The sequence below is a fragment of the Rutilus rutilus genome (genome assembly GCF_951802725.1).
Source record: "Rutilus rutilus genome assembly, chromosome: 25".
NCBI classification, from domain to species: domain Eukaryota; kingdom Metazoa; phylum Chordata; class Actinopteri; order Cypriniformes; family Leuciscidae; genus Rutilus; species Rutilus rutilus.
In genome coordinates, this window is record NC_140229.1 from 6568309 (window position 1) to 6587892 (window position 19584).

The 19584-nt window shown below is 35.3% G+C and overlaps 2 protein-coding genes across 7 annotated transcripts in view; one reads left to right on the forward strand and one right to left on the reverse strand.

Annotated features, from left to right (window-relative positions):
* Positions 1-592: 592 nt before the first annotated feature.
* On the reverse strand, positions 593-16271 carry anxa4 (annexin A4). The gene is made up of 13 exons (XM_084400795.1): positions 15956-16271; positions 14549-14594; positions 13414-13501; positions 7437-7531; positions 6104-6217; positions 4896-4986; positions 4690-4769; positions 4458-4514; positions 3180-3273; positions 2079-2174; positions 1933-1991; positions 1723-1845; positions 593-880 (listed from the first exon to the last, which is right to left on the reverse strand). The coding sequence occupies exons 2-13, from the start codon at positions 14555-14557 to the stop codon at positions 821-823; spliced, it is 966 nt and encodes a 321-aa protein (XP_084256921.1). The 5' UTR covers positions 14558-14594; positions 15956-16271; the 3' UTR covers positions 593-820.
* Positions 16272-17326: 1055 nt separating this feature from the next.
* The window catches only part of aak1b (AP2 associated kinase 1b), a 34470-nt gene continuing 32212 nt past the window's right edge, over positions 17327-19584 (forward strand). For all 6 annotated transcript variants that reach the window (XM_084401376.1, XM_084401374.1, XM_084401377.1 and 3 more), the window contains exon 1: positions 17327-18331. In XM_084401376.1, the coding sequence (XP_084257502.1) occupies positions 18166-18331 (166 nt within the window). In that variant the 5' untranslated portion in view covers positions 17327-18165. The remainder of the gene's footprint in view (positions 18332-19584) is intronic.

The window sequence follows — 19584 nt, forward strand, 5'->3', positions numbered from 1 at the left end:
ATTTAATTTGATTTCAGTTAAAGTTTATTATATTTCAAGTAACAATTTATGTTTTTAGTTTTAGTTAACTAATTATTTCAATTTTATTATTTATTTTAAATCACCAAACTACCAAGAAAAAGGATTTAAATAAATAAAAACAATACTTATTTTCAAGTCATTCAGTTTTATTTTTTTTGTCTTAGCATTTAGTGTTTATTGCTAGAAAAATAACATTTTTTTTTTAACTGTACAGATTATGTAATATTTTGTGCACAGTGCCACTTAGTGGTAAAAGTGTAAATACACTGCTTTTTTTCAGTAATTTCCCCATAATTCTACCAAGCCTCATGTGATTCATATGCTGCACTTGATTAAATTGAGGCATGTAGTCTGTGAGACTTCTAGAATCTAGAAAAACAAAGAAATAGAGTCTCATATGAGATCTCATATGCCGATGCAAGCAACCATGAGCAATTAGTATAATTGGCCCGAGTACACATAGACGTCATTAAACAAATTATACTCTGAGTAATTAAACAAATGGACCTCAATGAGTGTGCTGAGATTAAAAAATTTCCAGAGAGACAACAAAAGATCAATACAGTCAATATGGGCTGTTCTTTTCTCCTTTTATTTATTTGACAAACTCTTAAGATGTGCCAACCTATAAAGGGCTCCCATAAATTCCAAGGCAATAAACAACAACAACAAAAATCACAAATCTCATTTGAAACATCACTGTTTGCTTTTAATTGGTATTACAAACAAGGAATGTGTTTGAAGTGCGGAGGCCAGGTGTGAGGGAGAGCGTTTCACACTAATGAACGTGCCAGATGTGTTACTTTTCCCCTCCGCACAACTCCAACAGGATCTTCCGGTAATCGCCTGATGTGTCCCCCTAGAAAACAAACAGAAGAGGGTTTCACCATGGGTGACACACATGACCAGCGTCGCCCAATAGTGAGCCTACGTGTGACGTACAACACAGACGCGCTACGCTTAAACACTACGTGAAAAGACTTGAGGCCCAGAGCGAAGGAAATGAAAAGTGGAATAAAGTCGTTATTTTTGTTTGTTTTTGCGCACAAAAAGTATTCTCGTCGCTTTATAAACTTAAGATTGAGCCACTGGAGTCACTTGGACTATATTAACAATGTCTTTAATACATTTTCTGGGCCAGCAAGTTATAATGTCTTAGAAGCCTATGGAGGAGTGAGCCAGCTCTCAGATTTAATCAAAAATATCTTAATTTGTGTTCCGAAGATGAACGAAGGTCTTACGGGGTTGGAACAACATGAGGGTGAGTAATTACTGACAGAATTTTCATTTTTGGGTGAACTAACCCTTTAAAGTTATTGTAATATATGTTGTTAAAGGGACTCAAAAACGAACATTCTGTCATCATTTACTCACCCTGAAGTTGTTCCAAACCTGTATGAGTTTCTTTCTTCTGTTGAACTCAAAAGAATATATTTTGAAGAATGTCTGAAACCAAACAGGAAGGCCCCATTGACTTCCATGGTGTTTTATTTTACATACAATGGAAGTTAATGGAGCCCATCAACTATTTGGTTACAAACATTCAAATATCGTCTTCTGTGTTCAGCAGAACTAAGAAACTCATACAGTTTTGGAACAACTTTAGGGTGAGTAAATGATGACAGAATTAAAAATTTTGGGTGAACCGCCCCTTTAATGGCTTTTAAGTCAAATGTCCTCAGTGAAACAGCTGTGTCCCACCTTTATAAAGGAGTGAAGGGTCTTTCCATACATCTTCAGGAACTCTGCTTTAATGTCGAGCATATCGATCTCGGCGCGAGCCACCATGATCCTGATCAGCACGCTATCTGTGGTGCCTAAACCCTAAGAGAAACAAGAGAAATGATTACTTTAGCACCGGCCATATCCCTATCGTGTGCAAATATTAGATCAATTGGTGTTTTCATTTACCTTCATTGACTTGTAGAGCCTTTCAGCGAAAAATGCCGGCTTGTTTTTCATGCATTTCACTGCAAAGGTGAACGGACGCTTTTTATATCCAAGTAGGCAATTGAAACCATAAAAATGACTGAAATATTACAATACTCACAACTGACCTATTGCCAGAAAGGCATCCTCTAGGGAGCCGGACATCTCTCTCTTAATGCTGTCTTCAATGTCCCGTCCGGAAACCTTCTGATACTCCTGAAACACTGGGAAAAGAACAGGGCTTGAGAAAATGTTGGATGTAATACTGCAGTGTATGTAAAGAAAGTATGTGTGAAACAATATGCAGTGATAAAGGTTTCAAACAGTAGCACTGGCCGGACAATTTTGCATGTTCAATTCAATGACCTGCGTCTAGTCATCACAGAAATAAACAGTTATTTTGCATTTTTAAATAATATAATGAGTTAATATAACAAATAATGTACATTTTGTTTGTCATTATTGCAAAATATGATACTTGGCAAATAAATAAATGGACACTGATTGTATATAGTGCATATATATATATATATATATATATATGAAGACTTCAGATGCAAAAGCCTCTAAGTGCCATCTGAAATCTTCTTGTAGAATGATCATTTTTATCAAGCTTGTATGTTTATGTTCAGTTATTTCACTTTAATGGCAATGAAAATGACCCATTAATTGTAATTAAAGTAAAATTACTGAACTTAAACATACAAGCTTGAAAAAAATGCTCATTTTAGAAGAAAATTTCAGATGGCACTTAGAGGCTTTTGCATCTGAAGTCTTCATATATATATATATGTATGTATGTATGTATGTATGTATGTATGTATGTATGTATGTATGTATGTGTGTGTTTAACCATTTTTTTTCAGTATTAGTGAACCGAAATGAAATAAATGAAACCTCTCTCTCTCTATATATATATATATGTATATGTGTGTGTGTTTAACCATTTTATTTCATTTTTCACTTTAATTATTTTTTTTGTGAACCGAAATGAAATAAATTAAACCTATATATATATATACACACACACACACACACTAGTAAAATAGCACTGTACTGCACATATTTGAAATAGACAGAATGAGAAGCAGGCCTATGTCAACTATGTCACCACAAGGTGGAAGCAATGAGCTCCAGGGTTATTTCCCCATGCTGCCTTCTAAGGTTACATAAGAACGATCACATAACTGGGAAGGAAGATTGCTGTTATTATCTGGTGGCACAGATACCTCGGAGTAAGTGATTTCTGTTTCTCACACACAGCACAGTGAGGAACTTGACCTCGTCTGTTCCCCATCGAGCTTCACCCGCCTCGTAGATGTCCTATGGGATAAACAACAGAGAACTTAACCTGAGTTATTTCCTTTTTAACTGTTAATGATTAATAAACATCAGCATGACTGTTGTGTGTCTAAGGCTGAACCACACACAATAAAAAGCAGCTCAGTGAATGTATACAGAAACACAGCCATGAATAATAGTAAATATGGAGAATACAGCAGCCCCATTCATTCGAAGTATTTGCACACCTCAGCCACACATAAAACATACAACTATGTCACTGTGTTAGATAAAATATCAAAGCAAGCGGTGTTTATTTTAAGGAATGGAAGGCAGCAGAAGAACACTTATCACAGATGCTGAATCAGCACGACAAGTGTCGTCCGAAACAATTTAATTGAATGAATCGGATCTTTTGGTGAATCAAAAACATACAGCGTAGTCCGAATCCCGAACAAACAACTCTTATGACCCGGATATTTACGTGAACCAAAGCCACCAGTGCGGTCCAAATGATTCCCAAACGCATGACTTAATGAATCTGTTATTTGTAAAAGCTAATCATCATACAAAGTTGTAAGGCTCGTGAGGTTTGTGTAAGGCTAACTGCAGTTACTGGCTGGTTGTTCATGTCACAACGTTGAACGCTATGTGTTTTATCAGTTGTATTTTATATATATATATATATATGAAGACTTCAGATGCAAAAGCCTCTATGTGCCATCTGAAATTTTCTTCTAAAATGAGCATTTTTATCAAGCTCGTATATTTAAGCTCAGTAATTTCACTTTAATGACAATTCATAGGTAATTCTCATTGCCATTTAAGTGAAATAACTGAACTTAAATATACAAGCTTGATAAAAATGATCATTCTAGAAGCAATTCTTAGAGGCGTTTGCATCTGAAGTCTTCATATATATATAATGAAATATGCATTTTTATTGTTTGTATATTACTTCAATTTTTTTTATTTTTTTTATTGTTTCTTTTCCCCCAAATAGTTTTTTTTTTCTGCTTAAAGAGACTAAAAATGTGTTAATGAAACAATTAAGGAATTGAAATCAGGAATTCGGGTTAATTGGGACACTTTTTCCCATCATCTCAATGGCAAAAAGTGTCCCAATTAACCTCAATTCACCCTATATACGCAAAACCCATTACACCACAAAAACTGAACGTGCTTATTAGGCAAAAAGCTACAGCCAACCACGTCAAAATCTTCACCTTTGCATCCTGGACAGCCTGAGCCTCATCTACCTTGGTGCTCTCGTCACGCCCAGCCTGTAAGCAAAGCAGAAAAGACAATATCTATCTATCCAGCATGACAAACCATCAGGGGTCACACCTGCCCCGGCCGGACACTGTGGACGGCGAAGGTTTGCATGGCAAACAAAAGAGCTGATGAGTGAAGGCATCAAAGAATCTTTTTCACAAATACGGCGATTTGTTTATTTACCGACAGCAAAGACACCAAGACCCTCTGGAACATTCCAGACGTGTCTCCGCAGATGTCGTCCTCGAGACTCTTGTCATGCACTGTGATAACGACGTAAGAAAAGTGAATGAAAATAGTGTAATATGGGAAGTAATATATATTTTCACAGTATAACTTTCATAATGGAAAAAAACTGTCAGTTTCCATCCATAAATGTTAGCACGTACCTCTCTTGTAAGTAGCGATGATTTCCTTAACCTCAGAATTGGTTCTTGAGGCCAGGATGTCAATGAGACAGGCCTCCTCTGTCCCAGCACCCTGGACACAGGGAACAAAAGAAAAGAAAATGAAGAATTCACTTAAAGCCAATATTGCTGATGAAGATGAAGGTAAAGGTTTGGACGATATTATGCCTATTACCATTAATAACTCTGCCACAGGTCAGAAGATCTGTGTGTAAGTGTTTCCTGTTATGTTGCCAACAACATTGGCCATAATGTTGCCCTGAGCATCATTATCTTGTGGACAGATTGCTATCAATTTAGATTTTTGTGACTTTCAATAGCTATATATATATATATATATATATATATATATATATATATATATATAAGAAATAAAAAGCAATATATAATATATAAAGTTATTTTATGTGTTTATATATACATATTATACATCGTTTTATTTTTATTTATTATATTAAAAAATAATTTATTTTATCTTATATATAAATATTGCATTGTATTGCATTGTATTGTATTGTAGTGTGTGTGTGTGTATATATATATATATATGAAGGTCTCCATGATTGCAATCAATTCAGATTTTTGTGACTTCATCAATATCTTAAAACAATATAAAATAAAATATTGCATGAAATGAAAATATAAAATTATATAAATTAATATAAATAAAATATAAATATGTAATATAACAAAAACAATATAAAATATATAATAGCATAGAAATGTATATGATTATATTGCATTATAATATAATTCATTATATATAATAAATATACATGCATAATATATATACATACATTATAGATTATATATGGTCAACAAGATTGTGATGGATTCTGATTTTTGTGACTTGATAAATAGCTTAAAACAATATAATTTTGTAATAGAAGTTTTTCCATTTATGTGTTTAAACTACATTGATCAAAATTGTTAATCTGTAATTATGTGAGAAATTTCAGAGTGAAAATTTAATATGAAACTGCATATAACACATTGAATTAAAAGTGCAATTTTAAAATAGACTGACTTAAATAGTATTTTGTAGTATTCATAGTAACTTAGAACAATCACAGTCACTTTACATTTTTAAACGATGCCATGGTACATGTCCAAAATCCATATAACCATGCTATTTTCCAACTATTTTGGAAATAAAGCACAGCACATTTCCCCCCTGTATCCTCACTAACCTTGATGGCGTTTCTCAGCTCATATGCGTCGTACACCGGGCCGGGCATCATCAAGCCGACCACAACCGACTCAAAGTTTCCAGTGAGCTCTGACTTCAGGCAGTCAAGCAGTTCCTGAATGAGGGTTTCAAGTATACTGTTATTTACCACAAGCTTTTAAAAATTCCAGTGCAGAAAATACTGTATTTATTCTCAGACACATTCATTCATGCTTTACGATCCATTTCCACTTGGTTACAAATCTAACATCACTGAAGGAAAAAGAAACAAATGGATTTGGAGTTGGGAAATGGTGTTTTGTGTAAAATCTGCTGTAAGTCTCCAACAGGGAGATGGGTGGGGAAGGCATGTCGAGTCCACGAGACCGTCCTGAACACTGTCCAGAGCTTCCCCCACAATGACTCATACTTTCTTGTGTGAGTCAAGACTTGACTGTGACTTTCTCTGACTGAGTTACAGAGGGTTTACAGATTAATAGAGGACAACCACCAGGGAGCTCAATAAAAGCCAGTGCTGCATTCTTTATACTCCGTTACGATAACAGTCATAAAGCAGGGATGTCTCGTGAAAGACACCGTTTGTAAATTGCATGGACTCTCTGTTCCCTCAATGTGTATATTGACATGAAGAGTTAATGATTGAAGTCGGTCGACCGCATCTGTTATCAGCAGACACATACTCTGCTTTGTCTATCTTCATTCTGGCTACAGAATCATCAAGAAATGTCAACACTGTTATCTAATCACCTCGTGAACCGTGTGTTTGATGTAAATACAGCCTGATGACTGCACACATCGTCCCTGCCATTAGGACCTTCCGCAAAGATAAGATAGCAACAACAAGTTTCCCTAATTTTGGCCAAGAACGGTTTTATTGGTCCACAGTGAGATCTGTTAATGCTTGGCCACTACTACTATTTATATTCTTATGCGCAACAAACTGGTTGCATTGCTTCCGGTTTTGATCTTTAGTATGTGCTTTGTTAAATAGAGCTGTTTTTATTCAAGATGCCTTCAAAGGAGCGAGCAAAGATGAGCATAACCAACATCCATCGCATATGCTGATTGATACCTAAGAGTTTTTTTTATTTTTCTTATTCTCACTAACATTCAGATAGTAAAATTGAATAAATAGCCAATGATTAAACAAAAACTAGCTAGGTTGGCTGCATGGTTTCCTTAAAATACCATAGACATAAAACACTTTCTCTGACAAGTGGATGTGAACAGACCTGTTTTCCTGATTGTTCATGTAACGTTTGGCATAAAGCCCTATGCAAATGAGAGAATGATGACTGTCAATGAGGAAAATGGTAAAGTATGGAGTATGTTACCTTTCCCACGCTCTGTTTGAAAGCTTCCTTGATTTTTTGCCTTTGTGCAATAGTGCGATGAGCGAGGATCTCGATGATAGTTGCCTCGTTGGTTCCTGAAAGTAGTTCATTTCAAGAAACAGTTAATGCAAAAATTATTGAACCATTTTGAGATTATCAGCATAAGCTGATAACTGCATCCTTTTCACCTTTTGTCATCTTCACCAAAACACATTGCTAATGGATAGTGTGGTTTTTAATATGCTATTAAATATATATAAAAAACGTTATATAACAATTATTACATATATTATAATGTTGCATTTTTTGAAAGTGTCTTATGCTCATCAAAGCTGTATTTATTTGATCAAACAGTAAATAATACAGTAATATTGTGAAATATTAGTATATAATAACTTTGAAATAAAATAAAAATTCTCTCTCTCTCTCTCTATATATATATATGTATACTGTATATATGTGTGTGTGTGTGTAATTTATTCCTGTGATGTCAAAGCTGAATTTTCAGCATCATTACTCCAGTCTTCAGTGTCACATGATCCTTTCAGAAATCATTCTAATATGATTTGCTGCTCAAAAATCATTTCTTATTATTATCAATGTTGCATTATCTTATCAAACAGTTGTGCTGAATAAATATAATGTCTTGAGCAAAAAAATAAATAACAATAAATAAATTATATATACATATATATATAATTATTATTTATTTATTTATTTTATTTGCTAAAGACATTATCTTATTATCACTGTAGTGTATATATATACAGTGCAATGCATAAGTGAATACACCCATGCTAAAGTTGACTAAAAAGAGGAATAAAAAATCATATTTTGGAAATTGAACTTAATGCCTTAATTTAAAAAATTAGGAAAAATCCAACCTTTAAGGACACCAATTTTCTTTGTGAATGAATAATGTATCGTAAATAAATAAATGTTCTTCCTTAAAATACATGGTGCATAAGTGTGTACACCCCTATGTTAAATTCCCATAGAGGCAGGCAGATTTTTATTTTTAAGTATTTTTTTTTAGGATACTATGCATCCTGATAAAGTTCCCTTGGCCTTTGGAATTAAAATAGCCCCACATCATCACATAGCCTTCACCATACCTAGAGATTGGCATGGTTTTATTTCAGTTAGCCTAATAGCTAGTTTGATTTGCATTGAGAGATGATCTTATGGAAAGTACCCCATGCCAATCTCTAGGTATGGTGAAGGCTATGTGATGATGTGGGGCTATTTTAATTCCAAAGGCCAAGGGAACTTTATCAGGATGCATAGTATCCTAAATTTTTTTTTTTTTAAATACTTAAAAATAAAAATCTGCCTGCCTCTATGGGAATTTAACATAGGGGTGTACTCACTTATGCACCATGTATTTTAAGGAAGAACATTTATTTATTTACGATACATTATTCATTCACAAAGAAAATTGGTGTCCTTAAAGGTTGGATTTTTCCTAATTTTTTTAAATTAAGGCATTAAGTTCAATTTCCAAAATATGATTTTTTATTCCTCTTTTTAGTCAACTTTAGCATGGGTGTATTCACTTATGCATTGCACTGTATATATGTGAAAAAGAAAGGATATCCTTTTGAATTCTGTGGTTTCAAATATCAGGACATAATAAAAATCATCTGGTCGTTAGCAGGTCTTAAAATTAGGTAATTACAACCTCAGCTGAACAACAACACATAACATATTACACCGTGTCATAAAGCCAAAATGGAGAAACCATGTGTAACAACCTAAGTTCACATTATGATTCAATTGCTTGTCGAGCCACCTTTAGCAGCAATAACTTGAAGTAATCATGTTCTGTATGACTTTATCAGTCTCTCACATTGTTCTGGAGAAATTTGACCACTCTTTTTTAAAACTTTGCTTAATTTGTGGTTTGTGGCCATTTGTTTATGCACAGCTCTCTTAAGTTCCCACCACACCATTTCAATCTGGTTGAGGTCTGGACTTTGACTGGGCCAGTGCAACACCTTGAATCTTTATTTATTTATTGTTTTATTCTGGTGTAGATTTGCCGGTGTGCTTGGGATCATTGTCCTGTTGTGCACGACCCAACTTCGACCAATCTTTAGCTGTTGGACAGATGGCCTCACATTTGACTCTAGAATACTTTAGTATACATAGGAGTTCAATGACTGCAAGGTGCCCAGGTCCTGTGGCTGCAAGCCCAAATCATCAGCCCTCCACCACCGTTCTTGACTGTTGTATGTGGTGTTTGTGCTGAGACTGTGTTTGGTTTTCGCCAGACGTGGCACTGTGCATTATGGCCAAACATCTTCACTTTTGTCTCGTCTGTCCAATGGACATTGTTCCAGAAGTCTTGTGGTTTGTTCAGATGTTCAAACCTAAGCTGTGCTGCGGTGTTCTTTTTAGAGAGAAGAAGCTTTCTCCTGGCAACCCTTCCAAACTCGTCCTGTCTTTTTCTAATTGTATTTTCATTACCTTTAACATTTAACATGTTAACCGAGGCCTGAGGTCTAATTCTTGGGTGTTTTGTGATTTCTCTGAGCGTTGTACAGTCTGACCTTGGGGTGAATTTGCTGGGACGTCCACTCGTGGGAAGATTGGCGGCTATCTTCATTGTTTTCCACTTGTGAATAATCTTCCTTACTGTAGAATAATGGACTTCAAATTGTTTGGAAATGGCTGTATAACCCTTCCCAGATTGATGGCAGACACAATTGCTTCTCTAAGATCATTGCTGATGTCTTTCCTCCTTGGCATTGTGTTAACACACACCTAAAGGCTCCAGACCAGCAAACTGCCCAAACTCCTGCTTTTATAGAGGTAATCACACTTGCTGATGATCAGTTAATAAAATGCATTTGATTAGCTGCGCCTGACTGCTACTTATCCTCTTAATTCCTATGGAGCAGTAAGAGTATGGAGAGAGAATTGTGTCTTTATTACATGCGAGAAAATAAATGATCTGAGAGAAAAAAAAAAGTTTGAGAGAAAAAGTTATCACACTGATAGCAAAAAAGCATTTCATGAGAGAAAAAAATATATATTTGAGAGAAAAAGTTTTCATACCAATAGCAAAAAATAATAATATTTGAGACTAAAAAAAGTTTTGAGAGAAAGTATTTTCTCATAGAACATAAAAAAATATATTTCTAAGAAAAAAAATCTCTCTCAAAATAGTTTGAAAAAAACTCTCAAATATATATATTTTGCTATCAGTGTGAAAACATTTTCTCTAAAAAAAAAAAGTGTTTCTCTCGAAACGCTTTTCTTTGCTCTCGATGCAATTTCTTGCTCTCGTGTCAGGATTTTGCTTCACTGTGAAAACTGTGTCATGGGCGGGGCCACGTTCCTATTGGCCAGTCGGGTGAGCATCGTCTTGTCTTGGGAGTCGAACTGAATCATTACACCATTGTTCGGTTCACCGGCATAGATGCCGCCTCTGCCTTAGTTGAGCACGGACACTCCAATGTTTGGGTAAAACGATTCACGGTGATCTTAGATGATCACGGACGTATTGCCTGCGATAATTAATGCGATATGGCTCAGCTTGTCACTGAACTACGGCTCTGTGTTAAATTCCGCTTCATCTGAAAGCAGGCGATGGCGATTTACTACTAATCAAGGAACCGGCTTTACTGACGAGATGCGCATAACAATGTCATCCGATATATCGCCCAGGCCCAGCCCTAGTTCATCATATACAACCTCCTGTACAGTTTTACTCGGACTCAGAATAAACTATTTTGTTTTAAGGTCAATATGATACATTTCCTGTTTGAACCTATAACTGAACTATAACCTAAAATGATTGTTATTAATGTGTTTAGCATCTGTATCTCTCACTATAGGTAGGCTATATAGAGCACTATCAGTGTTGTGCCTGAACGCGTTCATTTAACTATAGTTCATGAACTCGTTCATATTTTGGGTGAACGTGAACTGAAAGTAGCCTACTGTATTACTGCCTGATGAACGATACTGTGAACTCATTCATTCTGGTGTCTGTGAACGGCACGCTCTCTCAGTTTAACTTCGTTCAACAGAGTGTCAGATTTCTATAGCGCTTTCCAGGCGAAAACCCGGCTTAACGGTCCTCCACGACGTGTTTCGTCAAGAGTGAGTATGTGAGCGAGACGAGTGAGTGTGCGAGTGAGCGACAGTGAGTGTGTGTGTGCGCGCGTGCGAGAGCAATTGTGTGTGTGCGAGTGAGCGATTGTGTGTGCGCGAGTGAGTGAGCGAGCTACAGTGTGTGTGTGAGAGCGAGCGAGCACAGTGAGAGTGTGTGTATGTGAGTGAGTGCGTGTGTGTGCGAGTGAATGTATGCGTGAGACGGCTCGCGGTGACTGGTCGGAAAGCAACGTGTAGTCTGACATATTTCTTGTCCATCCACTACATGACAAAACTTTTAGGAGTCAAAATCGTGTAATCTGACACCGTGACTATCGTAACAGACACAAAAATCTTGTAATCTGAACCAGGCATATGATCACCGTGAATCATCTTACCCAAACATTGGAGTGTCTGTGCTCAACTTAGGCAGAGGCGGCATCTATGCCGGTGAACCGAACAATGGTATAATGATTCAGTTCGACTCCCAAGACAAGACGATGCTCACCCGACTGGCCAATAGGAACGTGGCCCCGCCCATGACACAATTCTCACAGTGAAGCAAAATCCTGACACGAGAGCAAGAAATTGCATCGAGAGCAAAGAAAAGTGTTTCGAGAGAAAAACTTTTTTTTTTAGAGAAAATGTTTTCACACTGATAGCAAAAAATATATATTTGAGAGTTTTTTTCAAAATATTTTGAGAGAGATTTTTTTTCCTCAGAAATTTTTTAGAGAAAATACTTTCTCGCAAAACTTTTTTTAGTCTCAAATATTATTATTTTTTGCTATTGGTATGAAAACCTTTTCTCTCAAATATTTTTTTTTCTCTCACGAAATGCTTTTTTGCTATCAGTGTGATAACTTTTTCTCTCAAATTTTTTTTTTTCTCTCAGATCATTTATTTTCTCGCATGTAATAAAGACACAATTCTCTCTCCATATAAGGGTGTATTAGTTTGCCACCCATGGCTTCTCCATTTTTTTGTTAAATAAATAATGACACGGTGTAATACGTCATGTGTTGTTGTTCATCTGAGGTTGTATTTACTTAATTTTAAGACCTGCCAAGGACCAGGTGATTTTTTTTTTATTATCTCCTGATACATAAAACCAATAGGGTGTCCTTAATATTTTTAGTTTTGTAATACATTAAATTGTTTATTCTGCAGAACTTCTACTTTTACTTTCATGTTCCATGGAAGTGATTGCCCAATTTTAATTTCTGCATTCATTTTTGAATTACAAGCTTATTGGTATTTAAAGTATCGGATTACATGTTACCCTTAAGGCCTCAGGTTAGAAATCACATGCTTGATTGTAAAACTGCAAGAGATACTTCTTTTCTTTTTTTGCACTGCATTTTACATTTTTGACACTTTCAGAATTATATGTTCACTGTTATTTATAGTATCAAATCGCATGTTCCTCATAACTCACTTTAGGCCAACAAGCGAGCCTCTGACTAACAGCTCCAGTGTGAGTGTGAGTTGTGTTTTGTAATGTTCCTCACACTAAAATCAGCTGATGTCCATTAAACTAAAAAGCTGCATTCTCAACACAATGCCAAGCTCTAGTCTAAACCGATGAGGAAACACCTTTTTGGTTACAAGACAAATGCCAGGCAGAGATCTTTCTTTTTTTGATCAAAGCCCAGCTGAGGTGTCAGTGCTGATAACAGCTTGCAATTTTAACTGGAAATAAAGAGAGATTTAGTTCTCTGCTCTGCCTGTTAAGACACTTAATGAGGAATGAATGCTTAGACACCATTTAAAATGCAACCAGGGGGTGATTCTTATTTTATTCAAATGGGAAGAAAATGTGATCATGTAAATATGCTCATCTCGAAGTCCGGTTCTGATTTGTCTGATCACTTACCAGCTCCTTTCATAGCACCATAGATTTTCTGGGCATCTTCCTCTGGCTTGAAGCCTGATGCCTCAGTCACGGTTCCACGGTTGCCCAACTACAGAAAAAGAAGAGAGAACCACACCTTTACAGAGAAGTGTAAACTGACACCTAGAAGTTTTTAAGATCAGATTGTGTCAAAGGGAAAGTGTGAAAGTTCCAAGTGTGAAAAATTACATTTAGAGTATCACTCAAATTCTTGGACACACAAAGTTTGGGTTTGCTAAGATTTTTTTAAATGCTTTTAAGTCCCTTCTGCTCACCAAGGTTGTATTTATTTGATCAAAAATACAGTAAAAACAGTAATATTATTACAATTTCAAAATAACTGTTTTCTATTTGAGTATATTTCAAAATGTAATTTATTGCTGTGATGCAAAGCTGAATTTTCAACATCATTAGTCACATGATCCTTCAAAAATCATTCTAATATGCTGATTTGCTGCTCAAGAGACATTTCTTATTATTGTCAATGTTGAAAACCGTTGTGGTGCTTAATATTTGTGGAAATCATGAGACATTTTTTTCAGGATCCTTAGATGAATAAAAAATTCAAAAGAACAGCATTTGTTTGAAATAGAAACATTTTGTAACATTATAAATGTCTTTCCTATCACTGTTGATCAATTGAATGCATCCTTACTGAATAAAAATATTAATTTCTTTTAAAAATTTCTTTTTGAACAGTAGTGTAGGCTACTCATTCTCTATTGTGATGTTTTTCCACATAACTATTTCCATTATTTGAGAAAATTTACACAATGTCTATTTGTCTATAAAACTAATTTGACGCATTTAAGCAAAAGCCTTTACATCAAAAGGTTTACAAGATCCAGAATTTTGACTGGTAAAGCAAAATGAGAATTAATGAGAGAAAGCAACTTTTATTTGACTACAAATATGTGATCAAATAAATTGCCTCTGAATTAGCTATAAGCGTGAATAAACGCGTCAGTGTTTCAGACGTGCTCATGCAAATGGTAAATAGCGAGATGACGGTAACAGTGTATTTTTATAACTGCCCATATGGGAAATGTAATGGTAGATGTGCAATTTAATTTAAGAAATTTTAAATCTCTCTTTACATTCAAAATACTTTTCTTACCGCTGCCATTGTGATGGAGGAAAGGTTTGATGAAGAGATGAGAACACTAAAGGCAAGAAATACAAAATAAGCATTAAAGTCATTAGGCAACCTTGCATATAAAACACAAATACATTTTTACACTGTCAAAATGCAAAAGTGGTTGTTTATAATAGACTTTGAAAAAGAAAAAAAGGTTTATTTTTGACACATACCGGAAAAGTGACAAAGTCTGTAATCTTTTTGATAGAATAATTAAAAGGAACCAAGACTGGATTAGGATTTCCCAAAAGCATCCTAAATAGATCGTTTGTGCCAGTGGTTTCTGCGATCTACTTAGACTTGCAAAGCTTATGGGAAACCCAGCCCAGTTTGTTTGGGTTTTGAAATTTAATAAGTGGGACTGAGCTCTTAATAACAAGGTCAATGACACTGTTAAATAAATTATAACTTTGGATGCCTCAAGCTAAATGGTTTCCACTTTACTATTCAGCTCATTAAACAGAAGAGGCTCAACCGGTAATTAACAGCCTTCTGCTCTGTATCAGTTTCCACATTCAAACAATCAACTTACAACTTTTTGTTGTAAGGTTTAGTTGCAAACCCCAAAAGACCCCATTTAAAACCCAGAAACAGCTGACAGTCTTTCAATTTTCGCCTCATTGTATTCTAACATTGGCTCTATGACGATATAATGCATCATTTAATGATCTTTTAATAATTTATTCAACATGCTCTACATCCAAAGGGCCCGTTGACACATGCAGAGCAACTTTGACACTATTCAGAAACCTTTTGATTTTGAGTCGCACTATCAGAGATTAATTCATCGACATTCACAACATTATTTCAGTATTTGAGACATCTCAGCATCTTTCTACCAGTGTAGTCTATTCTGCAAATTAGTGCCCAGAGCTCAGAAGATAGCTCAGTTGCAAGTTATGATTCATCAACTAATTATCAAAACAAAATGATTAAAACAGAAACTTTTGACACAAGAATAATTAGACTATTAGATAAGAAATGTTTGAGTTCATATTGAATTGTCAGATTTTTCTTTCTTTCCTGTGAGATAGGTCAATTGTCATGTGTTTGTAAAACATGTGGTGTAATTTATTTGCAGTGCAAAGCAATATGACTCATTGTATTTGAATGAAAGCCACATATCGGAGGATCATGAGCTGTACAGTCACGTGACAGGAATATGGGCGTTTAGTGCTCTCGCAAAAAACGTTAGGATAACACTTCATTTTACAAACTTAAATTCACGACTACTTTTTTATTTCCATAACATGATTTCTGTTCGCCTATTAAATGACAAAATGACCGTCTATAAACGTTCATTATAGAGCGGAAAGAGTCGCGGTAAACATGAAAGCGCTCAAAGTTTTCTATTAAATTCTGTAAATTCTATTGAGTGTGTCTTACCTGAAGCGCTGGATTCAACGAGATGCGCGAGACCTGTCACTCTAAATGGATGTGTGGAGATCTGCGAGAATGTTTCTGAGTTTTGTTGCCAACTTTAGTGGGTGTGGGCTTGTGGACTGCTTGAGTTGAGTCGTGTTACAGTTCCTCATTCACGGCCCCTCCTCTTTATTTTACGTTAACGGTTCATATTCATAACCCGAGCTGAATTGTTGACTTATAGGATGTGCTTACTGAAGCTTTTGAACTCTGTCAAATGTCAACTCTGTCAGCTAACCAATATAGCCAATTCACACTGTCTTTAATTGCTGTTTGTTCTAAACTTTGTGGTAACGTTTAAAGTCGTGTATGTTTTTAAGTTTTTTGAAACCCTAAAATGAAGATTTTGTCATTACTTTACCCTCATTTTGTTCCAAACCAGTATGAGTTTCTTTCTTCTGTTGAACACAAAAGTATAGTATTTATAAAAATTGTGAATGCAAGTCCTGGTGTCCTCTACAGAGGTCATGTATGAAATCGATGCTGTTTCGAAACAAAGTCATAGCCTACTCTGGTTTGAAACCCTACAACATTTTCCTGAGATGTTGATTTCTGGCAAACAATTTGAAAATTAATCAGATTTAAATGATAATTAAAAAAATCATATTTCCATAAGAGTGCTAAATTTGATCATTCAGTCATTATTAGAGACGACCAAACATTTAGTAACTATGCAAAACCCTGAATGTGCTTTTTACAGAACATCCAGACTTAAAACTATGACATGTACGTTGTCAGATAAATCCGCTAAAATATAATGTCCTCTACATAAGCAAAATGCCTATTCGTGGGTCTCAAGTGCGAATCAAACACTAAGATAATCATAAGAATGTTAGAAGAGAACAAAAATAATGTTATAGAGGCTACGTTGTGCATTGATTGATTGATCGATTGAGTCACAGAATCGATCAATCAATCAATAGATTTAAGGCTGACATAGATGAATAGATTTAATAATGACAGTCTTTTTGCATTTGTTTTTTCTTGTTGCTGTTAAAGTATGAAGGTAGAGACCTATTTATATTTTAAAATGAGTAAAAGTAGGTCTTTGTGATGCCCATTTACATTTATGGATAAATATTTTTGGGTGTTTAATAAGTAAATTTACAATATGTCATATTTGAATTCAACATCATTGTCAAAAAAAAAAAAAAAAAAAAAAAATATATATATATATATATATATATATATGTAATTATAGTGTAATTTTTGTGTATTTTATGTGTGTTTTTGATGACTGAGTTGCAAAACTATATACAACAATGAAGAGTTTTTCTATTAAGAGTTTCGGACTTTTATTATAGTTATTTTAGCGCTGCCTGGCTTCACTTTTCCGGTGTGGTTTCCGGTTAGCTGGCGCATCTGCAGCATCCGAAGCCGCAGACGAGAATCGCCATGAACAACACGCTCATTTCTGCATGAATTCGATTCTGTCTGATTTAAATCAAATCGCATCCGTTCACCGTTCACCTGCAGGCCACCGACGGGAGCGCGCAGATGACATGCGAAACGCGTCTGAGTGGGTTTTGCAGAAATGCTAGCGTTAGCGCCTAGCTGATTATATGTTGAATTTAAATTATTATATTTTCATCAGTCAAGAGACGAGTTAATATGATTATAGGCGTTTAACTTAAGAAACGACCCATCATTCTGATTAATCTCCGCATGTCATCTGTTTTTCTGTGAAAAGTGGGTGCTTTTTCAGAGGTTTTAATGAACTGCACAGCTGGCTGATGATGGAGAGTTTGACTTTCATCCATCCAAACAATCATTTCTGTTGACTTCACATCTGAAGGTTCACTTTGCAACTGGGCCTGAATGTTTACATCGATTTCAGCTGGATTTAAATATTTATATCGTGATATGGGCTCGTGTCACTTGTATAGACACTAGACAAACACATTAATCATATCAGGCCACCGCTGATTGATGCTGTTTATTTGGATATTCTCAACTGTGATGCTTTAATTTAGTACATCTACTGTTTACAATCATTTACTTGTACGTTTTTGTGGCTATACGGTTCATTTAAGCTGTGGTCAGCACCAGAGTTGGGCAGCAAGTCCATGTTTGACAGTCTCAGCTGATCTAGACCTCTGGCACCAGAACAACCAACCCTCCCACTTCGGCTTCTTAGAGACTTGCATAAGTGTTTAAGGGATCTTTGACACATCATGAAGAAGTTCTTTGACTCCCGGAGGGAGCTGGTGGGCTCTGGACCCGGTTCTGGAGGTGGAGCTGGAGGTTCTGGATCCAGCAGTGGAGCTGGTGGGAATTTCATCGGTCGGGCTTTCACTGTCGGAAGGCACCAGGTCACTGTAGAAGAAACTTTGGCAGAAGGTACGTCAGGCTGATGTTTGATATTTCCTTTCAACCTACAACCTTTCACTTAACAGGTCAGATCTTCGGCTAACCACACCATAATCAACATCATGGGAATCAAAATTATTATTTTTTTTTTTTTTTGACTGGGTGAATTTAATTAGATTGAGCTCCAAACAATATTCAGATTTGACAATGACAATGTAGTTATCCACAAAAACAGTGTGACTGTCATTTATAGATGATTGTGGACAAGTGTTATACATTGCCAATTATTGCTGTAATTGAACTACTTTCCCCATGAAAAAGTAATGGATTACTCTTAATTTTTCTGTTATTTAATTAGTTACTTCTGATGTATTTGCATTAAATGCTGTATAGACTATAGAACAATTCTGTATAAACCAATAGTGGATTTAACATCAAAATGTAATGGATAATTATATAATGTATGTTTTTAATGTAACCTTTAAATACTTTGGTCAGTTTAAAAATTATTTTTACAATTTTGTATTTATTTGAAGGAATTAAAAGAGCAGTTTCATGTCTGTCCTTGGATTGTTCAACTGGTTGAGGTTGATATGGGATTTAGAAAGTAATAAGTAATGTAATACTTTTTAGAGAGAGTAATTAGTACAGTAATCTAATCACACTGTTGAAGATGTAATTATTAGTAACTAGTAGGTCATTACTTTTTTAGGGTAACTTACCCAACAAGGTCATCCTATGGCCATGGTCATGGAAAAGCTGGAAATATCATGGGAATTGTAAAAGTGTTAGCAGTTTGGTAAATTAATAGAAAAGTAATGAATTTATAGATAGATAGATATGAAATACTGTATATATGTATGTTAAAAAAAAAAAATATATATATATATATATATATATATAAACCACACACAAATTAATAATGCACATAATTATTTTCTCAAAATTCACTCTTTAAATGTTGTAATTCGATTGCCAAAGCTGTCAGTTAATTTCGGACTTAAAGGGGCAGGTAGTGCTTCTGCCAATCATTGGCCAATGCTGATCATTTCAAAATCAGCAAATATTGAATAGTTATTCTCATTGAAATATTGCTCTGTCTCTGCTTAATGTTTTCTTTTCGATTCCTTTCTTGATGTTCAGTATTATAGGCCAGCTAGTTACAGATAATTGAATCCACCAAACAAATGTCCTGCCGGTGAACTGGTCAGACCTCTGCTCTTCTCGGCTCCTCTGGCTGCTTTATTTAGTGGCCTAAATCCTTTGTCTGGAAATCCCTGCTC

Excerpts from the sequence above, each read along its gene's own strand:
- anxa4 (XM_084400795.1), bottom strand. Across the intron at positions 7,532-13,413 it reads TGGTGCTATGAAAGGAGCTG|GAACCAACGAGGCAACTATC; the intron begins GTAAGTGATCAG and ends AACTACTTTCAG. Across the intron at positions 6,218-7,436 it reads TCAAACAGAGCGTGGGAAAG|GAACTGCTTGACTGCCTGAA; the intron begins GTAACATACTCC and ends ACCCTCATTCAG.